This window comes from Marmota monax, unplaced genomic scaffold (genome assembly GCF_021218885.2).
Source record: "Marmota monax isolate L192 unplaced genomic scaffold, Marmota_monax_Labrador192_F-V1.1 WCK01_AAM20220418_F8-fsc00119, whole genome shotgun sequence".
NCBI classification, from domain to species: Eukaryota; Metazoa; Chordata; class Mammalia; order Rodentia; family Sciuridae; genus Marmota; species Marmota monax.
The window spans coordinates 3,846,548-3,867,293 of NW_026694771.1; the positions used below are offsets into that span (position 1 = coordinate 3,846,548).

Below are 20,746 nucleotides of genomic sequence, written 5' to 3' on the forward strand. Positions count from 1 at the left end.
TTTTATTGATTTTTTAAAAATAAATGACAGAAGAATGCATTACATTTTTTATTACACATATGTAGAGCACAAATTTTCATATCTCTGGTTGTATAAACACAAGACATGTGCATATTGCATAATCACTGCAAAACAGCACCCCTATGCTGCTAAAGAAGTTGGCCCCAGTTGGATGTGCTGGTGCACACCTGTAATCCCAGTGACTCAGGAGACTGAAACAGAAGGATCAGAGGTTCAAGGCCAGCCTCAGCTATCTAGCAAGACCCTGTTTCAAAATAAAAAATAATTTTAAAAAAATGAGTAGGGATATGGCTCAGAAGTAGAGCACTCTTTCCATTCCCAGTGTCATGAGGAAGGAGGAGGAAAAGGGGAAGGGGAAGGAAGATGAGGAAGAAGGAGAAGAAGAAACTGACCCCACTAAAATACCCTATTTGGTGAGTGTTAAGTTTACTTTATGGGTTAGTCATATAACCAAGTTACCTTCTATAAACTTGTCCCTATGCACAAATGCATTCTAAGTGGAAATTTTTACTGTGGGGAGCTCACTACCATTTCTAGACCAAGGGACTGCATACCTGTGGACCTCCCGCAAATCCCCAGCAGAGTCTATCCAGAGTCTACCCACAAGCAACTTGACTTACTCTTACTTGTGCAGAGGCTGGTGAGGGACATCTACTCTCATAGATACACACACCCTGGGGACAGATGAAAACATCTCAGATTCTGACATTAGACACACATCCCAGTTCATGTCAGCATCTAAGTGAAGAATGATGAGCTAATTGCAGAGTTGTTGTCCAGTGAGATCATTATTGTTCCAAAAACAAAACTCAGTAAAATCTTTGCAAAAGGATTTTCAAATTTAGAATGGAGAAGGTAAAAAAGGCCTGTGACTAAGCACATGTACTCTGGTTGCTCTTGCTTCTCTCCAGATTTCTCTCTAAGTTTATTAACGACACTGCAGTAAGCCCTCCAATTATTCACATATTGTCAAAATGCCAGGTGCATTGTAAGAGCCTAATAGACAATAGCTGGTGTTATTGTTATTATTTATTTTAAAAGTTTTCTTCTTAAAAAAAAGTTCTTTTTATTTTCTTCAAAAAAAAGTTTTTCTTTTGATATTAGAGATGGAACCCAGGGGTTCTTTCCCTCTGAGCTATATTCCCAGTCCTTTTATTTTTATTTTGAGACAGTATCTTTCTAAGTTGCCGAGAGTCTCTCTAAGTTGCTGAGACTGGCCTCAAACATGCCATCCTCCTGCCTCAGCCTCTGGAGTCTCTGGGATTACAGGCATGCATCACTGCAGCCAATTCCATGCCTCAAAATTTAATGATACATTTGCTCCAAGGAAGATCTAAACAGTGATGATTCTGCAGGCGTTTGTAGGGGAGACCAGTAGTTCTTCTTAGAACACAGTTCAGAGAATTAGTGAGCAAAACCCAAAGCAGAGAATCCCAGCCATTCTTCCCTGCCTCTATCTGACCTTTATAGCAAAACTTCATTATCTTGATAGATGTTGATTCTTCTGGCAGCAAGGAAGTTCCCAAGTTCATTCAAAAGAAAGTCCAAGATAAATGACTTCTCTCAACCATTCTTTCTATTTACTCTGTGAAAAGTAGAGGGGGAAAGGACAGGATGCTGCCAATAACATCTAATCATGGAAGTAGCTGGACTTTCACTAAGAAGTGCCAGACACATACAAAAATATATCTGGCAGAGCTCTTCTTTTAAGGACATGGGGCTGCCCCATGCTGTTGTAAATTGTTAGAGAACACAAAATAGAGAAAATTTGAACTTCAATCTTTTCCAACTCGCAGCTGCTTTTATGCTCTGAGGAAACGGCACTGGGAGGTGGGATCTGGGATCACAGACTTCCACAGCTGTGGGGCCTGGCTGACCAGTGTTGCCCCATCTCCCAGCAGAGGCCCAGCAGTCTACTGAAACATCACATCAACAGCCCTAACAACTGCAGAGCATAGTGTGTCGGTGCTAGAAGCAGCCTGAAAGATCTCTGAAGGAGTAGCTCAATCCTTTCATTTCACAGATAAGAAAAATAACTAGCATTCAAATTTCTGCTAAATCAGATGGCTATTGTGTTATAAAAAAAAAGAATTCTAGAATGAATAAGAAATAGATGGTGACAAGGGTTTAAGAAAACTTCAAGGAAGGAAAAACTTAAAGTTAAGAAAATCCTATCAGCTGGCTTGATTTTCCTTTCAAAAAGAAATGGAAGAGTGCTATTTATTTGATTTTGGCAATAGAACATCTCACCTGACTTTCAGAACACTGAAACCCTAGGGATGGGGGCAAGCTTGGTTGCTCAGAAGTTAAAAGAAGAATAGAAGCATACAGTTAAAAGAATAATGGCTCATCCTAAAATCAGATTCATCAGCATCTCCTGTCTTTGGAATCAAGCTAAGGTCAAATCCTGCAATGAGTTTAAGTTCATGAATCTTTTTTTTTTTTTGTTCTGGTTCTGAGGATTGAATCCAGGGGCCCTCTGCCACTGAGATTCATCCCCAGCCCTTTTTATTATAAGTCAGCTAGTGCTTATTTTGAGACAGGGATAGTCTCCCTAAATTTCCCAGGCTGGCCTCAAACTTGCCTCTCACCTCCACCTCCAGAGTCTCTGGGATTACAGGGGTTCATCAATCTTCTTTTGGCCTTGCTATTCACATCTCTGTGGGGCTCTCAAGTTCCCAGGCTGGTCCACAAAATCCTCTTAGATCCCTTAATAGAGCTTTCTAATGTTTTTTTAAGATAGAACAGACCTTCATGCATAGTAATTGCTCTATAAAAGTTTGTCAAGTAAATAGACGACTCTTCACCATCATCCTTTCTTCCTTAAATGTTGAGCTTAGTTGAGATTGGAGATCCTTCACACCTACCTGGCCTTCCCCTTATCCTCCAGCCAATGAGTGTTTATGGCTGATATAAAATGCTCATTTATACATTTTGCTCATTTATTCATCTTTGTGTAGTTGTTCAATAACTGCCTGCATGGTATTGTTTGGCTTTCATCTCCTAGGAAGCCTCGGCTTCCTGGAGGGTTCCCTGCCCAGATCACCTCTTCAGGACTCAACAGAGAAGCTTTCAGAATCCCTGCTGTGTGCTGCCCCTGGCTGCCCTGCTGACAGAATCCATACCCAGGCCAGGCCTGCTAGAGGCTGGGGTGGAGCCACATTCATGGCCCCTGACTTCAGGGGCTTTCTGTGCAGCCCCAAGACCACACAGCATGGGAAAATTCCAGGAGAGGCTACAAAACTTGATCAAAGGGTGGGCGGTGGTTTACTTAACCAGGGGAGGAAGGAAGGGCTGGCAGTGCCAGTTCAGTGGTTGTCTAAGAGGGCCTGCATTGATCAGCCACCCTGAAGAAGCTATGTGCCCTCTCTTCACTTTCTCTCTCATACACACACTTTCAATATTTTAATAGGAAAATAAATGCTTGCACATGATAAAACATTCATAAGGTGTAACGACATAATATGTAAGTTTATGTAGGTCTCCCTCCTGCCCCAGATTGCTCGCTCCCTCAGCCCCCTCCCTAGAAGTAAACACTAATAATCTTGAAAGATCAGGCTTGAAACATGCACACTCACGAGTGTGTGTGTGTGTGTGTCCATTTTTACATAAATAGAAGCATCCTATACCCACTTCTGACCCTGGATTTTTAAAAGTAGTAGTTTGTAGTTCATCTATAAAATTTGGCACTCTCTGCCCAGACGAAGGCAGAGAACAGTAGAGGATAAAGTGGGGGTCAAATAGGGAATATCCAGCTCACCAAGGATGGCAGCAAAATGAATCATGGAAAAGTAGCCCTGCCACCTGCCTGGCTGCTTCTCGCAGGCAAAAAAACAGCCAAGACTCCTCATTATAGGACACATTTCAATCATGGTCAGCTGCTGACAGCAGGGAGCTGATTTCAGGAGAGGGATGTTCACTGCTTACATGGCTCCCTAGAGATTCAGAAAGACCACCAACTGATACCCCATCCCTCCTCCAACCTCATCAGACCCTGAATAATAGCAAAAGATGCCAGTTTGGTGACCACTGCCTAGGGACATAAGAGCCATTTCCTAAGGGATGCTGAAATGCTTTGGTTAAGATGATAAGGTCTTTACCTGCTTCACAGGAGAATAAAGATTCTGGTGGTAGTGTTGTTGTCATTAAAATGCCTCACTGACCACTGAGCACACTCCCGCTTGTCATTTTAATTCTTAGCTATTGTTCCCTTCCTTTCCCTGCAAATATTGTCCACTCTAAGTCTCTCTCCACATTACCACTCCAACTGATACCTTCCCTCCCAAGTTCACAAAGCTCAGGTAGGTAAACTATAGAGTAAAAGATAATAATCACTGCCATTTATTCTCACTAATTGTCACAATCACTATTCAGGAAATATTTTTATCCTTTTTTTATGGGTAGTGAAAGTGAGACTTGGTGTAGTTAGGTAAGATACCCAAGGTCACACAGTTACTGAATGTAGACACATAGGTCTCACGCCTAGGCCATCTGGCCTTTATCTACCTCAGAAGACCAAGAAGCAGAATGAAGGCCCCCATGTGTCCGTCAGTTTCTTTCTCCCAGCTCACATCAGAGGCTGTATCTCCCAAAGCCACATTTGGGTCAGGGAATTCCCAATCCTTTATGAAGACTGGGCCAAGTGTGCCAATAGTTATCGAAAACAGTGCTGGACAAAGCATAAATGAGCTATGTCACAATGGTAAAGGGAGGCGGGATGCCAGAATTACAGAAAGAACATGGAGTTTGCAGTCAGACTGGCTAGAGAAATGCATTTTTCAGGCTGTGTGGCCTTAAGCCACTTAATCTGAGCCTTAGTCTAACCATAGGAGCAGAGAGAGTAATGGTACCTCCCTCATATAATATTGCCATAATGATTAGGTCAGATAATGTGTTCAAGGCTCTTGGCACATCACCTGGCAGAAATCAGTTAGGTTTCCCTTTCAAGGTGGAGCCCATTTCAGGCCCTAATCTGGGTTCTGTAGGGACCTCAACATCTGCTACAGAAGAAGGCAAGCTAGAGGGACCTCCTAAAGAGAGTGGCAGGGACACTTTGGACATAAGGCAAGGACAAGGACTCTTCTGAATTTGCATTCTCCACTGTGACAATATACTTCCAATTCTCTTCCTATCCTACCCTGCCCAGTGCTAGGATGCCCTAAAAAAGCAAATGCTTGTCTTACATTCAGCCACCACCTGCCCCACATCCTGAATTCAAAAGAAGCTGCTTCCTTCCACTGATTTCAGCAGCCCACTCCTGCTTCTACATTAGGAGGCCCTTTGCTGGGGGCCACACCCCTCCTAGAGTCTCTGTCCTCCTGCTCTGCACCCCACCGCCAGACTCCAAGGCTGGATTTCCATGTGACACCACACCACCAGGAAGGGATCATTTGTCTATCTGCGCAGTTACCTTCTTCAAGGGCAGACACAGCGTCGATTCATCTTTGCAGCCCTAGTGCAGAATGGTGCCTAGCATATAATTGTGGCTGAATTTTCTTTTTAAGTGAACTGTAAGACACTCAAAGATCGATTAGACCTCTTAGCCTCAAGGAGCTTACAACATAGTTGTCTGAGACTGCCTGTCCCTACCCTCCATTAGAAGGTGGAAACAGTGCGGGTCACCTGGGTCCAAGCTCCGTGTTCCCTTCTGAGGTCTAACGGTTGACAAACTGTTAGCTTTCCCCTTCTCTCACCCACAGGGGACCCCAGCGTCTGCTCCATCTCCAACCCTGATTTCGTCATCTACTCTTCAGTGGTGTCCTTCTATGTGCCCTTTGGGGTGACTGTCCTTGTCTATGCCAGGATCTATGTGGTGTTGAGACAAAGGAGACGAAAACGGATCCTCACTCGACAGAACAGTCAGTGCATCAGTGTCAGGCCCAGCTTCCCTCGACAAGTGAGCACCCTGGAGGGGGCAGAGGGTGGCAACATCAATCCCGGGCTTCCAGCCTGTCCTGCCACATGGGAGACAGAGATCTGGTACCACCTTCCAACCCATTGGTATTATCTATGCTTTGAAGGTAGCAAATTCAATCTCAAGCGTGCACTAACGGGCTCTGCTAGAACTCATTTTCTTGGCAAGATAATAGGAGAGTTTCTGGCTCCTTCTGCTTCCCTTCAGAGCCTTTTGTTTCCTCTAAAGGGCCAGCAGTTCAGATGTCCAATAAGGATTAAGGATTTATTTTATATTTTATTTTGCTGTTTTTGGTTGCAGGGCTGGGATGGAGTAGGGTTTCAGAGTTTAGTGTGGCACTTGTACAATGCACTGCTGGTGGGTTCCCAGAACCAACTTTTTGTTCAAATCACTCAATCTAAGAATCACTGGGGTCTCTTGAAATCTTTTTTCCTTCCTGATCTGCCTAAGGCACTGACTAATTGGTGGAATGATTTGGGTCTTTCTAGGCTATAAAGAAAGGTTTTTGCATCAGTACTGATCTGCAATTGTATGGATTTTAAATTCTGCTAATTCCAGTGCCTGGCACATGGTAGCTTAGCACAAGTTACTCACTGAATGAATGAACTAATACCAATTGCTTATAATCTACTAGGGAAGGGATCATGGGAATGTTATGTGCCCTCTGTCTTCATGGAGCTTTGGATCTAACAAATAAAGCTCACTTCCACCCAAAACCAATGAACAGCTCAGAACTGAGCGGGATGTTTGCCAAATGTGAGGTGAAGCCAATTAAGCATCCAGGTATAAAATGCTGTGGAGATTATGAAAAGAGAAAGACAAAAATTCTCAGGAAAAAAACTTCTTAGACACAGTAGAACTGAGATTAATCTTAAAGGCAGAACCAATTTGGATGTCTAGATCAATTTCTGATGACCTAAGTGAAAGTCTGACTCTCAAAGTTGAAGTCCCAAGGATATGAATATGTTGCATTGAAAGCAATGTCAGGCTGCATGATTATATATGACAGGGCTCAACTATGCAAAGCTCAGCCCAGAACTGACTGCCTCTCCTTCAACTTACCCTAGTCTTCCTGTCTGCGGCTACACCCTACTCGGCAGTTTTCAATAAGGTCCAGGTTTCCATCAGATACCACAGGAAAAATGGTAAGTAGGCCATGATGTGTATCATAGGAAAAGAATAAGATGCTGATTTGTCTTGATTCCACTCCCATTTCAACATGTAATCTAGTCCTGATTCCACACATATATTTGCACTACCTGACAAAATCTGAGAGTCATGATTTAAGCTTCTGAATGGGATTCACCAAATAATATTCAGAAAGCATGTGACTGTTGGACTAGATCCCAATGACTAAAGCCAATGACTCTTAGATGTGGTTTGAAGATGCCACAGCCACTTTCATTAGAGCAAACAGGATGTCAATGAAACACATGTGAACAGAACCTAAGAAAGCAGGGAGAGGAGACTTTCAAGTGTCATATTTGCCATTGAACATGAAGAAGACCAAGAAAATTTTATGGTCACCTGAGCATTCTCCTTCTAATTCAAGCCAGCCTGCCTCCCTATCTCCCAGAATCAGAATGGAGCCTGGAGGTGTTGAATATAAGTTCAGTATTCCTCTCCCTGAACTCCACATTAGGGATAAAATGTCAGAAATCCATAAAGGTTTGAATCTTGTCCAGTCTCTTTATAGTTAATTAACCACTTTTTACACAGGTCTTACGTAGCAATTAGAGACTCTTGTTGTAAATCATGAAAAATAGTTAAGCAGCTTAAAGTTGCCCATTGTAAATCCAAGGTCTGAGGAGTCTTCAAGGCCAAAAGAGATGTGTTGACTACAAAGGTGAGATTGAAAAGCAGAGCAGCTTCATTGCCTGAAGTGTGAAGAATTAGGCTCTGTCCTGCCATCTGGAATTGGAGATCTCTGCCAGCCATACACAGGAATCCAGTGTTTTCCTCAGATCAGGGAGGTAGTAAGAAGGATTTGCAGAGAGAGCTGAAAAATACTCACCAACATAATATCTTGGAAGAATCACTTTTTTCCAATGTTCTCTAGTTCTAGATTTCATAGGTATTTCCAAGATTTTGATGCCATACCCCTGGTATCAAGAACAATGCATTAGCTGCCACAGTGGCACATACCTATAATCCCAGCAGCTCAGAAGCTGAGGCAGGAGGATTTCAAGTTCAAAGCCAGCTTCAGCAAAAGCAAGGCACTAAGCAACTCAGTGAGACCATGTCTCTAAATAAATACAAAATAGGGCTGGGGATGTGACTCAGTAGTCAAAAAAAAAAAAGAACACTACATTAGAAGTTAAATATTGCTATTATAAAAGATCAATACATGCCAGCTTTATCATAAGTGTAATCTTGATTATAAATTATCAAAATATAATATGCTCATATTAATTAGCAGGAAATTCCATCAACATGAAAAACAGAAATTTTTTGTTTTTTGTTTTTTGTTTTGCAGGGGTGGGGTTGGTTTGGGGGTTTTGTTTTATTTTGTGTTTGGGGGGGCAATACTGGGGATTGAACCCAGGGGTACCTTACCACTGAACTACATTCTCAAGCCTTTCATTTTTATTTTAAGACAGTCTTCCTAACTTCCCCAGAGTGACTTTGAACTTGCATTTCTCATTCCCTTAATATCCCAGGTCACTGGGATTATAGGCATGTGCCATCCCTCCCAGCTTAAAGCCAAAAGCTTTAAAAGTATATATTCTCCTAGAATTCCTTTTTTCTAAGCAGTTTTTAAAACACTAGATCACCTTGATGACCCCCTTGCATTTACTCAGTGTTTATGAGTATGATTTCTTGAACTAAGTAGAGAAAAGCAAAGGATTAGGGGGACCAACACTGACCATTTATGTAGAAAGGAAATGTATAAGAAAACTGGTCAGGCAGCTCAGAGACTCAGTAAGATGTCTTAAGAAGAGCTCCTAAAGATGTTGTTCATTATCAGGAATAATCTGATTAGAAGACCTCACACATAGGACATTGAATATCACCACTGTTAGAGGAATCCTGAAGTCTCCCTGCTTCACTAGTTCCAGTTCAAAGCCACAGGTCTGAAATCTATGATTGCCCAAGTTTGGTTCATGTACCAGAGCTCTAGCTGCCTGGCAAGACTGGAGAGAGGACGTGTAGTGAATAGTTGGCTTTATGGTAATGAGAGTTGGGTACTCCTGCCTGCTATTCAGGGTTGACACAAATGTCTGATTCTTCAAACATAAAAAGAAGTTATGATATTGAGCACAATATTCAAACTTCCCTCCCCCTGGCAAAATACCGGAAAAAAACACATTCTGTTTTCTACTCTCAGAGGCCACTCATCTTAAACCCATTTTTCCCAGTTTGTTTTTGGTTTTATAAATGAGGCTCAGAGATATCAAATTAACTTACTAAAGAATATCTACTAAGTGAGAAATCTGAGATGAAAATCCTTGGTTTTTTTTTCCTTTTCTTATTTTTTTAAACTTTCTATTATGGAAAATCTTATTTAAAAAGTAGAAAGACAAATATAACAAACTCTGTAGTCACAATCAACCACCTTCAGCAATTATCAACTTGTGGTCAATCTTGCAAATCTGTGCTCCCTCCTACGTTTGCACACCCTCCCTGGGCTATTGTGAAGCAAATCTCAAATACATTATTTTAACTGAAAATATTTATGTAAGAGCCTCTAAAGGATATGGACTCATTTACAAAGCACATTATCCCAATACCACATGACACCAAAAAAATTAATAATAGTTCATTAAGTGTACAGTCAATGTTCAAATTTCCCCAGTTGTCTTATACATTTTTTGTTTGTTTGAATCATAATTCAAATAAGGCCCATAATTTGCAATTGGTTAAATGTTGTTATTGTTCTTGTTACAAAAATGTTGAAGAAAACGAATCATTTCTCTTGTAGAGTTCCCACATTCCATGTTTTGCTGCCTATATTCCAGTTGGGTCACTTACTGTATTCCTCTGTATAACCTGCTCATTCTTACTCAAAAGGGCCAGACTACAATCTTCTGCTACCCTCCTCAAGGGATTGCTGTGATCCTCCAATGTTCTATATGTGGGAGGCGGCTTTTGAGTTGTAAAGTCAAAAGCAAATTCCAGGGCTGGGGATGTGGCTCAAGTGGTAGCGCGCTTGCCTGGCATGCGTGCGGCCCGGGTTCGATCCTCAGCACCACATACAAAACAAGGATGTTGTGTCCGACGATAACTAAAAAATAAATATTGAAATTCTCAAAAAAAAAAAAAAAAAGCAAATTCCATTTCCCTTAATTTGCCATGGTCCTGCCCACTCTCTCAGATAATCCTTCTGTGACTTTCATAAATGATGCCCTCTTCTTCCTTCTTCACATTTTCTGTCGCCTTCTGGAATATACAGAAGCTAAGTAATATTCTCAGAAATTTCAAAACCCTCTCTTTTCACACCTGCAGCCCCTCTCTCCTGGCCAGGCACACTCGGAGCTGAAGCGCTACTATAGCATCTGCCAAGATACTGCCTTGAGGCAACCAGGCTTCCAAGAAGAAGGAGAGTTGAAAAAGGAGGAGATGACGCGGAACTCCCTCAGCCCCACTATGGCACCCAAGCTCAGCTTAGAAGTTCGAAAACTCAGTAATGGCAGGTTATCAACATCCCTGAAGCTAGGACCCCTGCAACCTCGGGCAGTGCCACTTCGAGAAAAGAAGGCAACCCAGATGGTAGTCATTGTACTTGGTAAGTGTAAGTTGGTGAGTGTTGGGTTGGGCTAGATTAGATTGGGTTAGGTTTAGTTAGTTGGAGTTGGTGGTAGGTGCTAGAGTAGCCACATTTGACAAAAAATGGAAATTCAATGATTATAATTTTATAAAATGGTTATAATACAATTAAAAACACTTTTGTATAAATATTAACACTGGTGGAAATTCAAAAGAAATTTATGAAGCTGAACAAGCTACCTAATTGAATTATATTTTGCTGTCATGTGGAATTATAATGTATAAATCAAATAATAATGAAATAAAAGGATCTGAGACATGTTGGATATTTAACAAATGCTTACTTATTTTTAAACATTAAATTAAAAAATAGGGATGCAAAACACTTTGTCATTTGTATGGTAAGATAGCATCTAGATTATTTTAATGCAAAGAAAAAAACTGAAAAGAAATTCAGAGAAAAGTCAAAAGTGATTATCTTTGAGTGGTAGGTGGTAATTTTTCTTCTATTTTTCTGTATTTACCAAGTTTTCCATTATGTATATAATCAAGGCTAATTTTATGGTAGAAAAAGTATAAACTTTATTTAAATAATGAAGTTAAAAATTGCTAAGTCACAAGTGCCATGTAGATTAATGAAAGCAATTCAGCCTGTTCAGAGTTACTGACAAAACCCAATGAAGGACTTGACTAGAACCCCCACAAGGTCCTCTCCCCCATAGCAGGAACCGTGACAACCACATCTTTAGTCTTTGTATGAGAGCCTAAGGTCATGTCTCACATATGTAGACACTGAATAAATGTCTGAATTGAATTGAGAAGGAGAAAAGACTAGTTCAGAATTACCTAACTACCAAACTAAAAATTGGTCTAGTAACATACGCCTGAGGTGAATCAAAGGCATTAGCAGTTTTCTCATCTTAAAAAGTGGCACAGCTGGCACAGTGGTGCACACCTGTAATCCCAGCGTCTTGGAAGGCTGAGGCAGGAGGATCACAAGTTCAAAGCCAGCCTCAGCAAAAGTGAGGTGCTAAGCAACTCAGTGAGACCCTGTCTCTAAATAAAACACAAAATAGGGCTGGAGATGTGGCTCAGTGGCTTAATACTCCCCAAGTTCAATCCCTAGTACAAAAAAAGAAAGAAAGAAAGAAAGAAAAAGTGGCTAATTGCAGATGGTTATCTAAAACTTCTAGTATAGTAGCTTCATAAAGCAGATACTCAGAAGTCATTTTCATGTTATAATAAAGGGGTAAGCAAAATCCTTACCCACTCTTTCTTTCTTTGCAATCTTAGGAGCCTTCATCGTCTGCTGGCTGCCCTTCTTCTTGACCCATGTTCTCAATACCCACTGCCAAGCCTGCCATGTGTCCCCAGAGCTCTACAGTGCCACAACATGGCTGGGTTATATGAATAGCGCCCTTAACCCTGTGATCTACACCACCTTCAATGCAGAGTTCCGCAAAGCCTTCCTCAAGATCCTGTCTTGCTGAAAAAGAGGTGGCAGCACTCCCTGTATCCACCTCCAACCACCAGACTGTTGGACCCCTGACCAGAGCCTGCTCAGAAAGACCATGCATTGTCCTCTAGCATGTGGTAGAAGGAAGATTGCTGGAATAAGGTGTCCCTGCATGGCAGGTGTAACCAACTGCTTCCTCCAAAATAGAATGTTCTACCTCCCCAGCTAACATCTGATTTCCTTCTGACAATCTTTAAATGGTTGAAAGCCCCTAAGTGATGAGCAATAATTCATAGAAGTTGATAAAGCATGACTCTACACAGACACACTGTTGTCATTGGAGGCCTGATTCATCGCAGTGAAGGAAAAATGAACAGATTTCATCCTTCTCAACTTGCCAGGGGTCCTTGAAATCTCAGCCAGTAAACCATCTTGCGGAATAGCCCATCTCTCTTCTTTCAGACCTCTAATTAACTGTCAGTTCAAATAACCTTGTACTTCTGTGTACTTTTCCCTCTTGGTTGCTTTTTTCCTCCACAGTATCCTGAAATTTGAAAGGCAAGGCCAGTGCTTCTACCTCTCTGTAGATTCTAATTGGCTATGTTTGATGAGGGGGATTCCTCACTACAAAGGAGAGACACTGTCCCACATTGGGACCTGGGCTTTGTTTCAACCTTGCTATCCTTGTATCCTTATATTTTAGTTCTAAGAAGCTCTTTGACTCTCTTCCCTTCTTCTCTGGGCAATCTCAACATCTCAACATCCAGAGTCATTCAAGATGGGTATGTCCATGAAAGGAATGACAGTTCCCACTGTAGTGACACTGTTGAACTTGGTGGTTCTGAACATGCTTTAGACATACTTTCCATAACACCAGAAGGTTCCTAGCTAGGGCACCTCCATCTGCTGCTTTACAGAGATGCAACAATTTCAGACCCTGTGACTTACTAAGGAGTGAGTGTATGTGAAGTGACAGTCATCTCCCAGGTTTTGAACAAATATCAATGACCAACACAGCTCCTATCCTCAAGGAGCTCACTACCTGCTCCTGTGTTTGCTCATTTATTAATAAGCCTAAGGGTGTTAGGAAGTCACCTAGACTGCCAGAGGACCTCAGAACCCAGGGTACTGGGCAGGGTGGCTGTCCAAAGTCATGATACAGATAGTCTTTGAAAACTCCTAGTGCAGATCCTAAACATCATCAATCTAACAACTGAGATAAAAAAGGTATAAGAGAAATAATTTGTAAATGTCATTTAAAATTGCATTTAGAAGGAACTATTTATAATCTCACCTACAGAAGCTATTTTTATTGATTGTAGACTCAAGATAAAATTTATGGATAATTTATGAAATATTGTCATCCTGAACTTTGATAAATTTACCTTTAAGAGGTATTAGTGGGGCTAGGGTTGTGGCTTAGCAGTAGAGCACTCACCTAACATATGCGAGGCCCTGGGTTCCATTCCATCCTTAGCACCACATAAAAATAAATAAATAAAGGTATTGTTTCCAACTACAACTGAAAAATAAATTTAAAAAAAAGAAAAAGAAGTATATAGGCATGACAGATTCCTGTTGCAATACTATTAAAATTTTAAAGTGCACAAGAACTTGACAGGGAATCCAAGGCCTCCCTTACTCCATCTTCTTCCTCTAACCCTGAAGTTTATAACAAGGAAATAGATATGCCTCTAGTAAGTTAGTTACCTGTTACTCGGGAATGCTTTTAATTCTAGCATTTTAAAAATGTTATTATCTGTAATAATGCTTATACTGTCACTTGGTAAGAAAATTCTGTCTGCTCACTCATTCTTGTACCTGGTGTCAGCTAGAGAGCAACAGGAAGAGGCTTCATTTCTGAGGACCTTCCACAGGTCTGTTCAGGTGGTGGCTGAGCTGATGATGCCACCTTTTGCAGAAAATCTCCACATCTTGTTGGCCTGCCCCCCATGTGGACAACCCACACTGTAGAACATCCACTACTGTTTTGTTTACTTCTCTCTGAGCTACCCTGGGTTTCAACAAATGCAGGATTAAATTTGAATTCTATCTTTTCTCTGAAAGAAAGGGAAAGGCTAGTTGAATGCCCACGGCCTCAGAGATGGTTGACATTAATGGTTCAGAGTCTTTGGGTCCAAAACCAAGGGAGGTCAGAAAAGAGATTTGTTTTTGTGAATGCTTGGGTCAGAACTAAACAGAGAGGCAGAAAGGTTAAGAGATTCACTCAGAACTAGTCGTTTCCTGGATGTCCTAACTCCCAGCTATGTGCTCTGATCATTTGGTATCTGCTGACATTAGAAAACTGAAAAAGCTTAATTTGAATCAATACACAGAGAGCAGAGAGGGCATGACAGGCAATTAACTTGATTCCTCCATTCTACCTAATTGTCTACTCATCAGCTTAGGAAGGGAGTGAGTTTCCATGACTACCTCCTGACACAAAGACTCACTGCAGGTGATGCCAGTGTCAGCTCTGCTCTGCAGCACACTGGCAGAGACAGAACCGAGAGTCCATGAAAAACACAAGGCCTGGGACCTCTTGCTTCCCCCAACCTCAATTAATCACCCCACCCCTGTGACTGTGCATTGAGTCCCTGCTTTGTATAGAATCTTCTGGGTATGGGGAGGAGAGGCTGACAGCCTCTGAGGGTAACTGTTCCCCAGACATGGAGCTGGGCTGAGCCCAAGATGGCTCTGACCACCTTATGTAAAAAATGATGGGCAGACAGTCAAAGGCTGGAGTTCTGGTGCTAGTACAGATAAGTGACCTTGGGCAAGTGTTTCCAACCTCTCTGAGCCATTTTCCCCATGAGGAAAATGGGGATCCAAAGACCTGGGCCTTTCTTACTAGAATGTTTGAAGATTAGATAAAATCACAAATTCACGTTGTTTCCATTTCTTCCTGTTGCTATGACAAAATACCACAGATTGGGTAATTTATCAGTATCAGAGATGTATTTACTCAGAGTTCTGGAGGCTAGAAAGTCCAAAATCAAAGCACCAGAAGGTTGATGTCTGGCAAGAGCCAGGTCTCTTCTTCTGAGGGTATCTTATGACTGCATCCTGCAGATGGGCAAATGCTGTGGCATTTGTAGACAAAATGCCTAGGGCAAAAGTAGGCCTAGCCAGTTCTTCTCTGATCCTTTTATAAGGCACTAATCCCACAAATGAGGTCAAAGCCCTCATGACCTACTCATCTATCTCCTCAATATTTCACCTGTTAATATGCTGCACTGGAGATTAACTTTCAATGTAAATTTTGCAGGGGACACAAGCATTCAAACCATATCGGAAGTGCTTTGTCAACTGTAAAGTCCTAACAAATGCATGAGATTATTATTATCATTGCTGTTATTTTTCCCCCTAAGCAGCTATTGTTGTCACACCTATCTGGTTCGGTCTACTCAGAACCTCTTTCTTAAGTTATTTGGCACAATCTTTTTGCGACTCACCCGCCTTGTGAAATCGGATTTTTCTCTTGTCTTTTATTCCCTAAATGCACCCAGGATACTCCAACTTTGTAAGCTAATTGCTAGACAGAGGAATAGCACCTAAGAGGACACCCTTTCCTGTTTACATGTCACGTGCCCTAGTATGTTATGATCTAACACCCAGGTTGACAATGGCAGACACTTGCCTGCTGAAGGCTACTTGTGTCCTCTGTTTTGCAAGACATCTCTTTGTCCCTTATGATGTCTGAACCTGACAACCCTTCCTCTCACTTCACCTCTTCCTGCCTGGGGGAATGATCTTGGATATGGTGTGTTAGTTTCCTAGGGCTGCCCTAACAAGCTACCCCAAACCAGGAGACTTAAAACAACAGGAATTCCTTTCTCAGTTCTGGAAGCTAGAAGTTTCAGAGGCCATGCTTCCCCTGAGGCTCTTGGGAAGGACCTTCCCTTGCATCTTTCAGCTTCTGGTGATGGTTGGCAACTCTTGTTGTCTTATTGTCCCTTGGTTTGTGGCAGCCCAACTCCAGTCTCTGCCTCTTTTTCACACTGGGGCCCACCCTGATCCAACATGAACTTATCTTAATTCTATCTCTAAAGACTATTCCAACAATAGGATTACATTTATAAGTTCTGCAGTTTTGTACTAACTTATCTTTTGGGGGACAAAATTCAACCCATAAAAATATGGTGAGAGTGGTCTGGAACACAAGAGGATATGGAATTTGGAGAACTTGGAAAAATATTCAAAAGTTATATCATTCGGAAGGCAAGAGGCCAGATTCCAGCCTTGGCACATAGTTCCTTTAGTGGTCTGGGTCTATAAACTTCCTGGAGCTTAACTTCCTTATCAGTGAAAGTGTTAAGTCTGCATTCCTAAGACTATGCTGACAAGCTAAAAATAATTCCAGAAGGATATAAATTATCTTCAAAGCCCTAAAACCCTGTAAACATGGTTATCAATAAAAGTCAAAGCTGCTCAAAAACAAGTCTTTTTCTTTTCTACATCTTACACAAGGAATTCAATTATAAGCTCACTGAGGATGGGGAAAGCTAAATGGAAATATCACCTATGTATCCTACTCCATGCACAACACTACAGACTGACTGAAGGTGACAGAGAGTTTTTTCCCTTTAAGAAAAATTAATATAATTGAGTCTTACATTTCAAGAAAAATTAATATAATTGAGTCTTACATTATGCTTGAGCAGATTCCATAATTCTCCATACTAAGGACCCTTAAAAGGCTTGTAATTTATCACAACCTATAATCACAGGATCTAAGAGATGAAAAGGACTTGAGACTTGTCCCCAAATCATAGCAGAAATTCCCTCGAACACTTTTGACTTATGATCATCTAACTGTATTGAGACATTCGCTCATTCTTCCCAAGACATGTGACAGGTTGCCCTTTAGAAATTCCTCCCCCTTACTTAATCTAAAATCTGCCTCCTTATAGAATCTATCCTTTGTTCCCATTCTCCCCTCCAACACAGAAACCTTTCCATCTTCCCCATGACGGCCTTTGTGGGATTAAGACAGTTCTCAAAGTTTTAATTCCTTTCTCTCTACTTCAAGTAAAATTTTCTTACACTATTCATCTTGGTTGCTTTCCTCATTTATGAGTTTCTCTTAAAGACCCCAAATAGAATTTAATTCTCTAAATGCTGTTCAACCGGTTTAGGATTCATTATTCCCCATGATTAGATAATCAATTTTTAATGACCCAACTCCACTTGCTTGACTTTTTAGGGCTCATATAGAAACTCTGAAGAAGGGGTTTGCCTACAGAATGGAGAATTTTAATGGATATGACTTAGGGATCAACACCTATAGGACAGAGAAGGAAGTAGGAGTCAGCAGTTGAACTGTGATGCGAGTCACACCAAAACCTCAAACAATCACTAGGGAGCTGGGGGAGGGGGTGTGAATACAGCATTTATGGCCACAGCCAGTTATTGGATGAGAGCTTCTACTTGGCCTCCTCACTACACTAGTTCTTGATCCACAAGCCAAGCAAACAATGGAGATTTTACCAACTACCACATATGTCCATTCCAATTATAAATTAGAATGTATAATATTTGGGAATGAATGAATCAACCCACTGTGAGTCATTATTAGACCAGTATTACATTTACTACCTGGCTTCTGTATGAACCCAATATAACAGTGGGACCATGATGACACTTTGTCCCTAACAAATACAGTCTCTGAGCTGGAAATTCCCATGTAGAAAGTTTACTAGAACTTTAGGATCAACAGGATTAACACCTATGTAGGATAAAGGAAGATTGGGCAGATAAGAAGTAGAACTCTGAAACACACACACACAAAAAGTGGAACTCTGTTATAATAAAGGCTTCAGTAGGTCCCAGAGGGGCCTCTACATCTGAGATGGCCCTTCAGTTATAATAAAGGCTTCAGTAGGTCCCAGAGGGGCCTCTACGTCTGAGATGGCCCTTCAGACTTGTCCATGCTTTAAGCATTTAAACCAGGCTTTTCTATGCCCATATTGATAATTCTAGAAAGCAGCGATCTCTAAGGAGATGGTGCAAACTAATGGTGATAGCTCTCTTCAGCTGAAGTTCAGTCCTAGAGAGAGACTCAGCAGAGAACCATTGGCCACTGGCCACAATACTCCCTGCCACTGGAGAAACAACTGCTTTGGTCTTAAAGGGAGACTCTAGGTAGTAGACCATGATATCCACTACATGGCACAACTAAAATTCTCAGCTGTTCTGCTAAATCATGCCTTGCTCATCTTGAAGTTTTACAATAGATTTTTGAACCAATGCTGCATCTTATTTTGAAAGCTATTCAACTTGTTGGTTTTATTCTAACATTCCAGCCTGCTAAGTCCCTTCAAATTTTAATTCTGATATCTACTGTCTTAGATTTCCCTCAAGATTTGAATTATCTTCAAAGGAAAGAAGACATTAAAGGAAATGTTGTCATGTACTAATAAAACACTGAGGCCAGGATCCTCACAGTCACAGTTGTATGATATTTGCAGGACACGCACACACTATCACTGCTCTCCCAGCCACCCACAAATGCACTTTAGATTATTATTATTACTATTATCATTATTAGTAGTAGTATTATCTGTTCCACTAGTTACCTTCATATTAATGACAATATGAAAAAAAATTCATAAAATATTTTATTGAATTAAAATATATGATTGTATCAGTTAGACTGTCTTTGCCCCAAATTAAAAAAAAAAAAATCCTGACTTGAATTGTCTTAAACAGTGAGAATGTTTATTACTGTCAATGAAGAAGTCTGAAGGTGGAATGAGCTTCAGACTGGTAGTTTCAATAGAAGTTTAGCAATGTAGTTGTGGATTCACACTCTTTTCATCATTCCTCCTGTCTGATAGCCTCAGAGGATTACTTTGCTCTCAAGCTGGTTTCCCACTGCCCCCCAACTCCACGGGTGCAAGGTTTTGATGGGGCAGTTGCAAGAGATAAACAAAACCAGAAATATATTAATCTGCAAATTCCACTAAAATTTATTAATTGCTTGGTATGAGCAGATTACTTATGGAACTGGAAGATGGAACTCAGCTTGACTTCCTTAGGGGACCTGGGGAAAGTGAAAGCCAACTTCCAGATGCAGGAGTCAGAGGAAAGGGACACCAGGCTCTAGCCCTTTGATTTTGAAAGGAAGCTGAAGAGAGAACTGAAGTCCCACACAGGTGAGAAAGCAAGAAAACACATACCGTTGGGAAGTGGATTTAAATTTCTAGAGCTAGAAAAATCCATTGCTATGAACTTGTAATCATATTGAGCCTTTATCAATAATCTGTTGGCATTAATAGCAAATAAGAGAGGTGCCTGAAGGCCGACGACTTTTCTTAAAAGGGAACAGATTAGATTCTAGACACTAGAGATCAGTAAGCAAGTCCTGGCATCCATTCTACTGCAAAAGGCTAATTTAAGCCTCAACCAGTCACGGTATTACACTCACTGTGCCAGGATGGATTACTATTGTGATTTAATCCTGGTTAGTAAGACAAGAGGGAAGTCTGCTAGGGCTATCAGGCAAAGAAACTCAGTGGGAGGAAGAGTGCTTCTGCTGTTGTAGACATTCAGTTCTTCTAGTTCTCAAAGCTTACATCCATTTCCAGGGGTTGCATTTTTTTCTTGCCTTCTCACCTGTGTGGGACTTCAATTCTCATTACACCTTCCTTTCAAAAGTCTAGCCTTGTGTCCCTTTCCTCTGGCTCCTGAATGTGGAAGTTGGCTTTTATTTTCCCCAGTTCCTCTAAGGGAATCAAGCTGAGTTCCATCTTCCATTTTCATAAGAAATCTGCTCACACTAAGCAATCAATGAATTTTAGTGGAATTTTCTAAGATTTGAGCAGAGTGGGAGGTGAAGGGGGTTGCAGATCACCTGATTCCTGATTTTTCTCTCTCTTGTGCCTGCTTATCATCACCTTTCCCTCAAATTTGTCCTCAGGGCTCCTAAATCTTTGCTTGATGCCCAGACTCTGGGGATCTCCATCCCCTTCCCAACAGGGCTAACATCAGTGTATACTTTCCCCTCAAACATGCTACCTCTCTAAGAGAAATACCATTTTCTCCATTTTGTCAAAACTACTTTTTGTACCTTGGGGAAAAACAGAAGCAAAATGAACAGAGAGGTAAGAATTACTCAACTTCTCTTAACATTGCCATACTTACCCCCAAAGCACATTGTTCTGTGTTTGTGCTTCTCCGTACTCTAAGTAAAGCAGCTGTTAGCAGTTTTTATAGAGCTCAGCTCATATCTACTTCATCCTCCTTTATTCTGTTCTTGAAGGTTCATGAGTCTTTTGTGTTCAAGCTTATCTATAACCCCCTCCCTCTGCCTTTTGTTCATGTCCTTTTCAAAGCCTGAGTTCTGCAGAGCTCCCTGTTCAACCACCTCTCTCTCTTTTTTTAAAATCTAACTCCCCCTTTATCACTGGAATTATTTCCTATTATATTATAACCAGGATTTTATTGTTTAAATCTCCCACCTCTCCCAAGTCATATTCTTTTCTAAAGTCTCACATCACAGAATCACACCTGTGGTAAATACTCTTTTGAAGTGAAGAGTTAATTTGTAATGCAAATAATTACTTCTTTATTTATCTCATTTTCAAGTAAGAATTCTCACATATCAAATTTTCATAAAGATAAATTGAGGGCAAATTATTTCACAC

At 41.0% G+C, this 20,746-nt stretch overlaps 1 protein-coding gene across 2 annotated transcripts in view; it reads left to right on the forward strand.

Annotated features, from left to right (window-relative positions):
- Positions 1 to 12,189, forward strand: part of Drd3 (dopamine receptor D3) — a 36,528-nt gene extending 24,339 nt beyond the window's left edge. Inside the window, exons 4-7 of one of the 2 annotated variants that reach the window (XM_046425209.2) lie at positions 5,721 to 5,917; positions 10,382 to 10,514; positions 10,614 to 10,661; positions 11,936 to 12,189. In XM_046425209.2, the coding sequence (XP_046281165.1) occupies positions 5,721 to 5,917; positions 10,382 to 10,514; positions 10,614 to 10,661; positions 11,936 to 12,132 (575 nt within the window). In that variant the 3' untranslated portion in view covers positions 12,133 to 12,189. Of the gene's footprint in view, positions 1 to 5,720; positions 5,918 to 10,381; positions 10,662 to 11,935 lie in introns of both variants that reach the window. The other variant, XM_046425208.2, reaches the window with a different exon arrangement.
- The last annotated feature ends 8,557 nt before the right edge of the window (positions 12,190 to 20,746 follow it).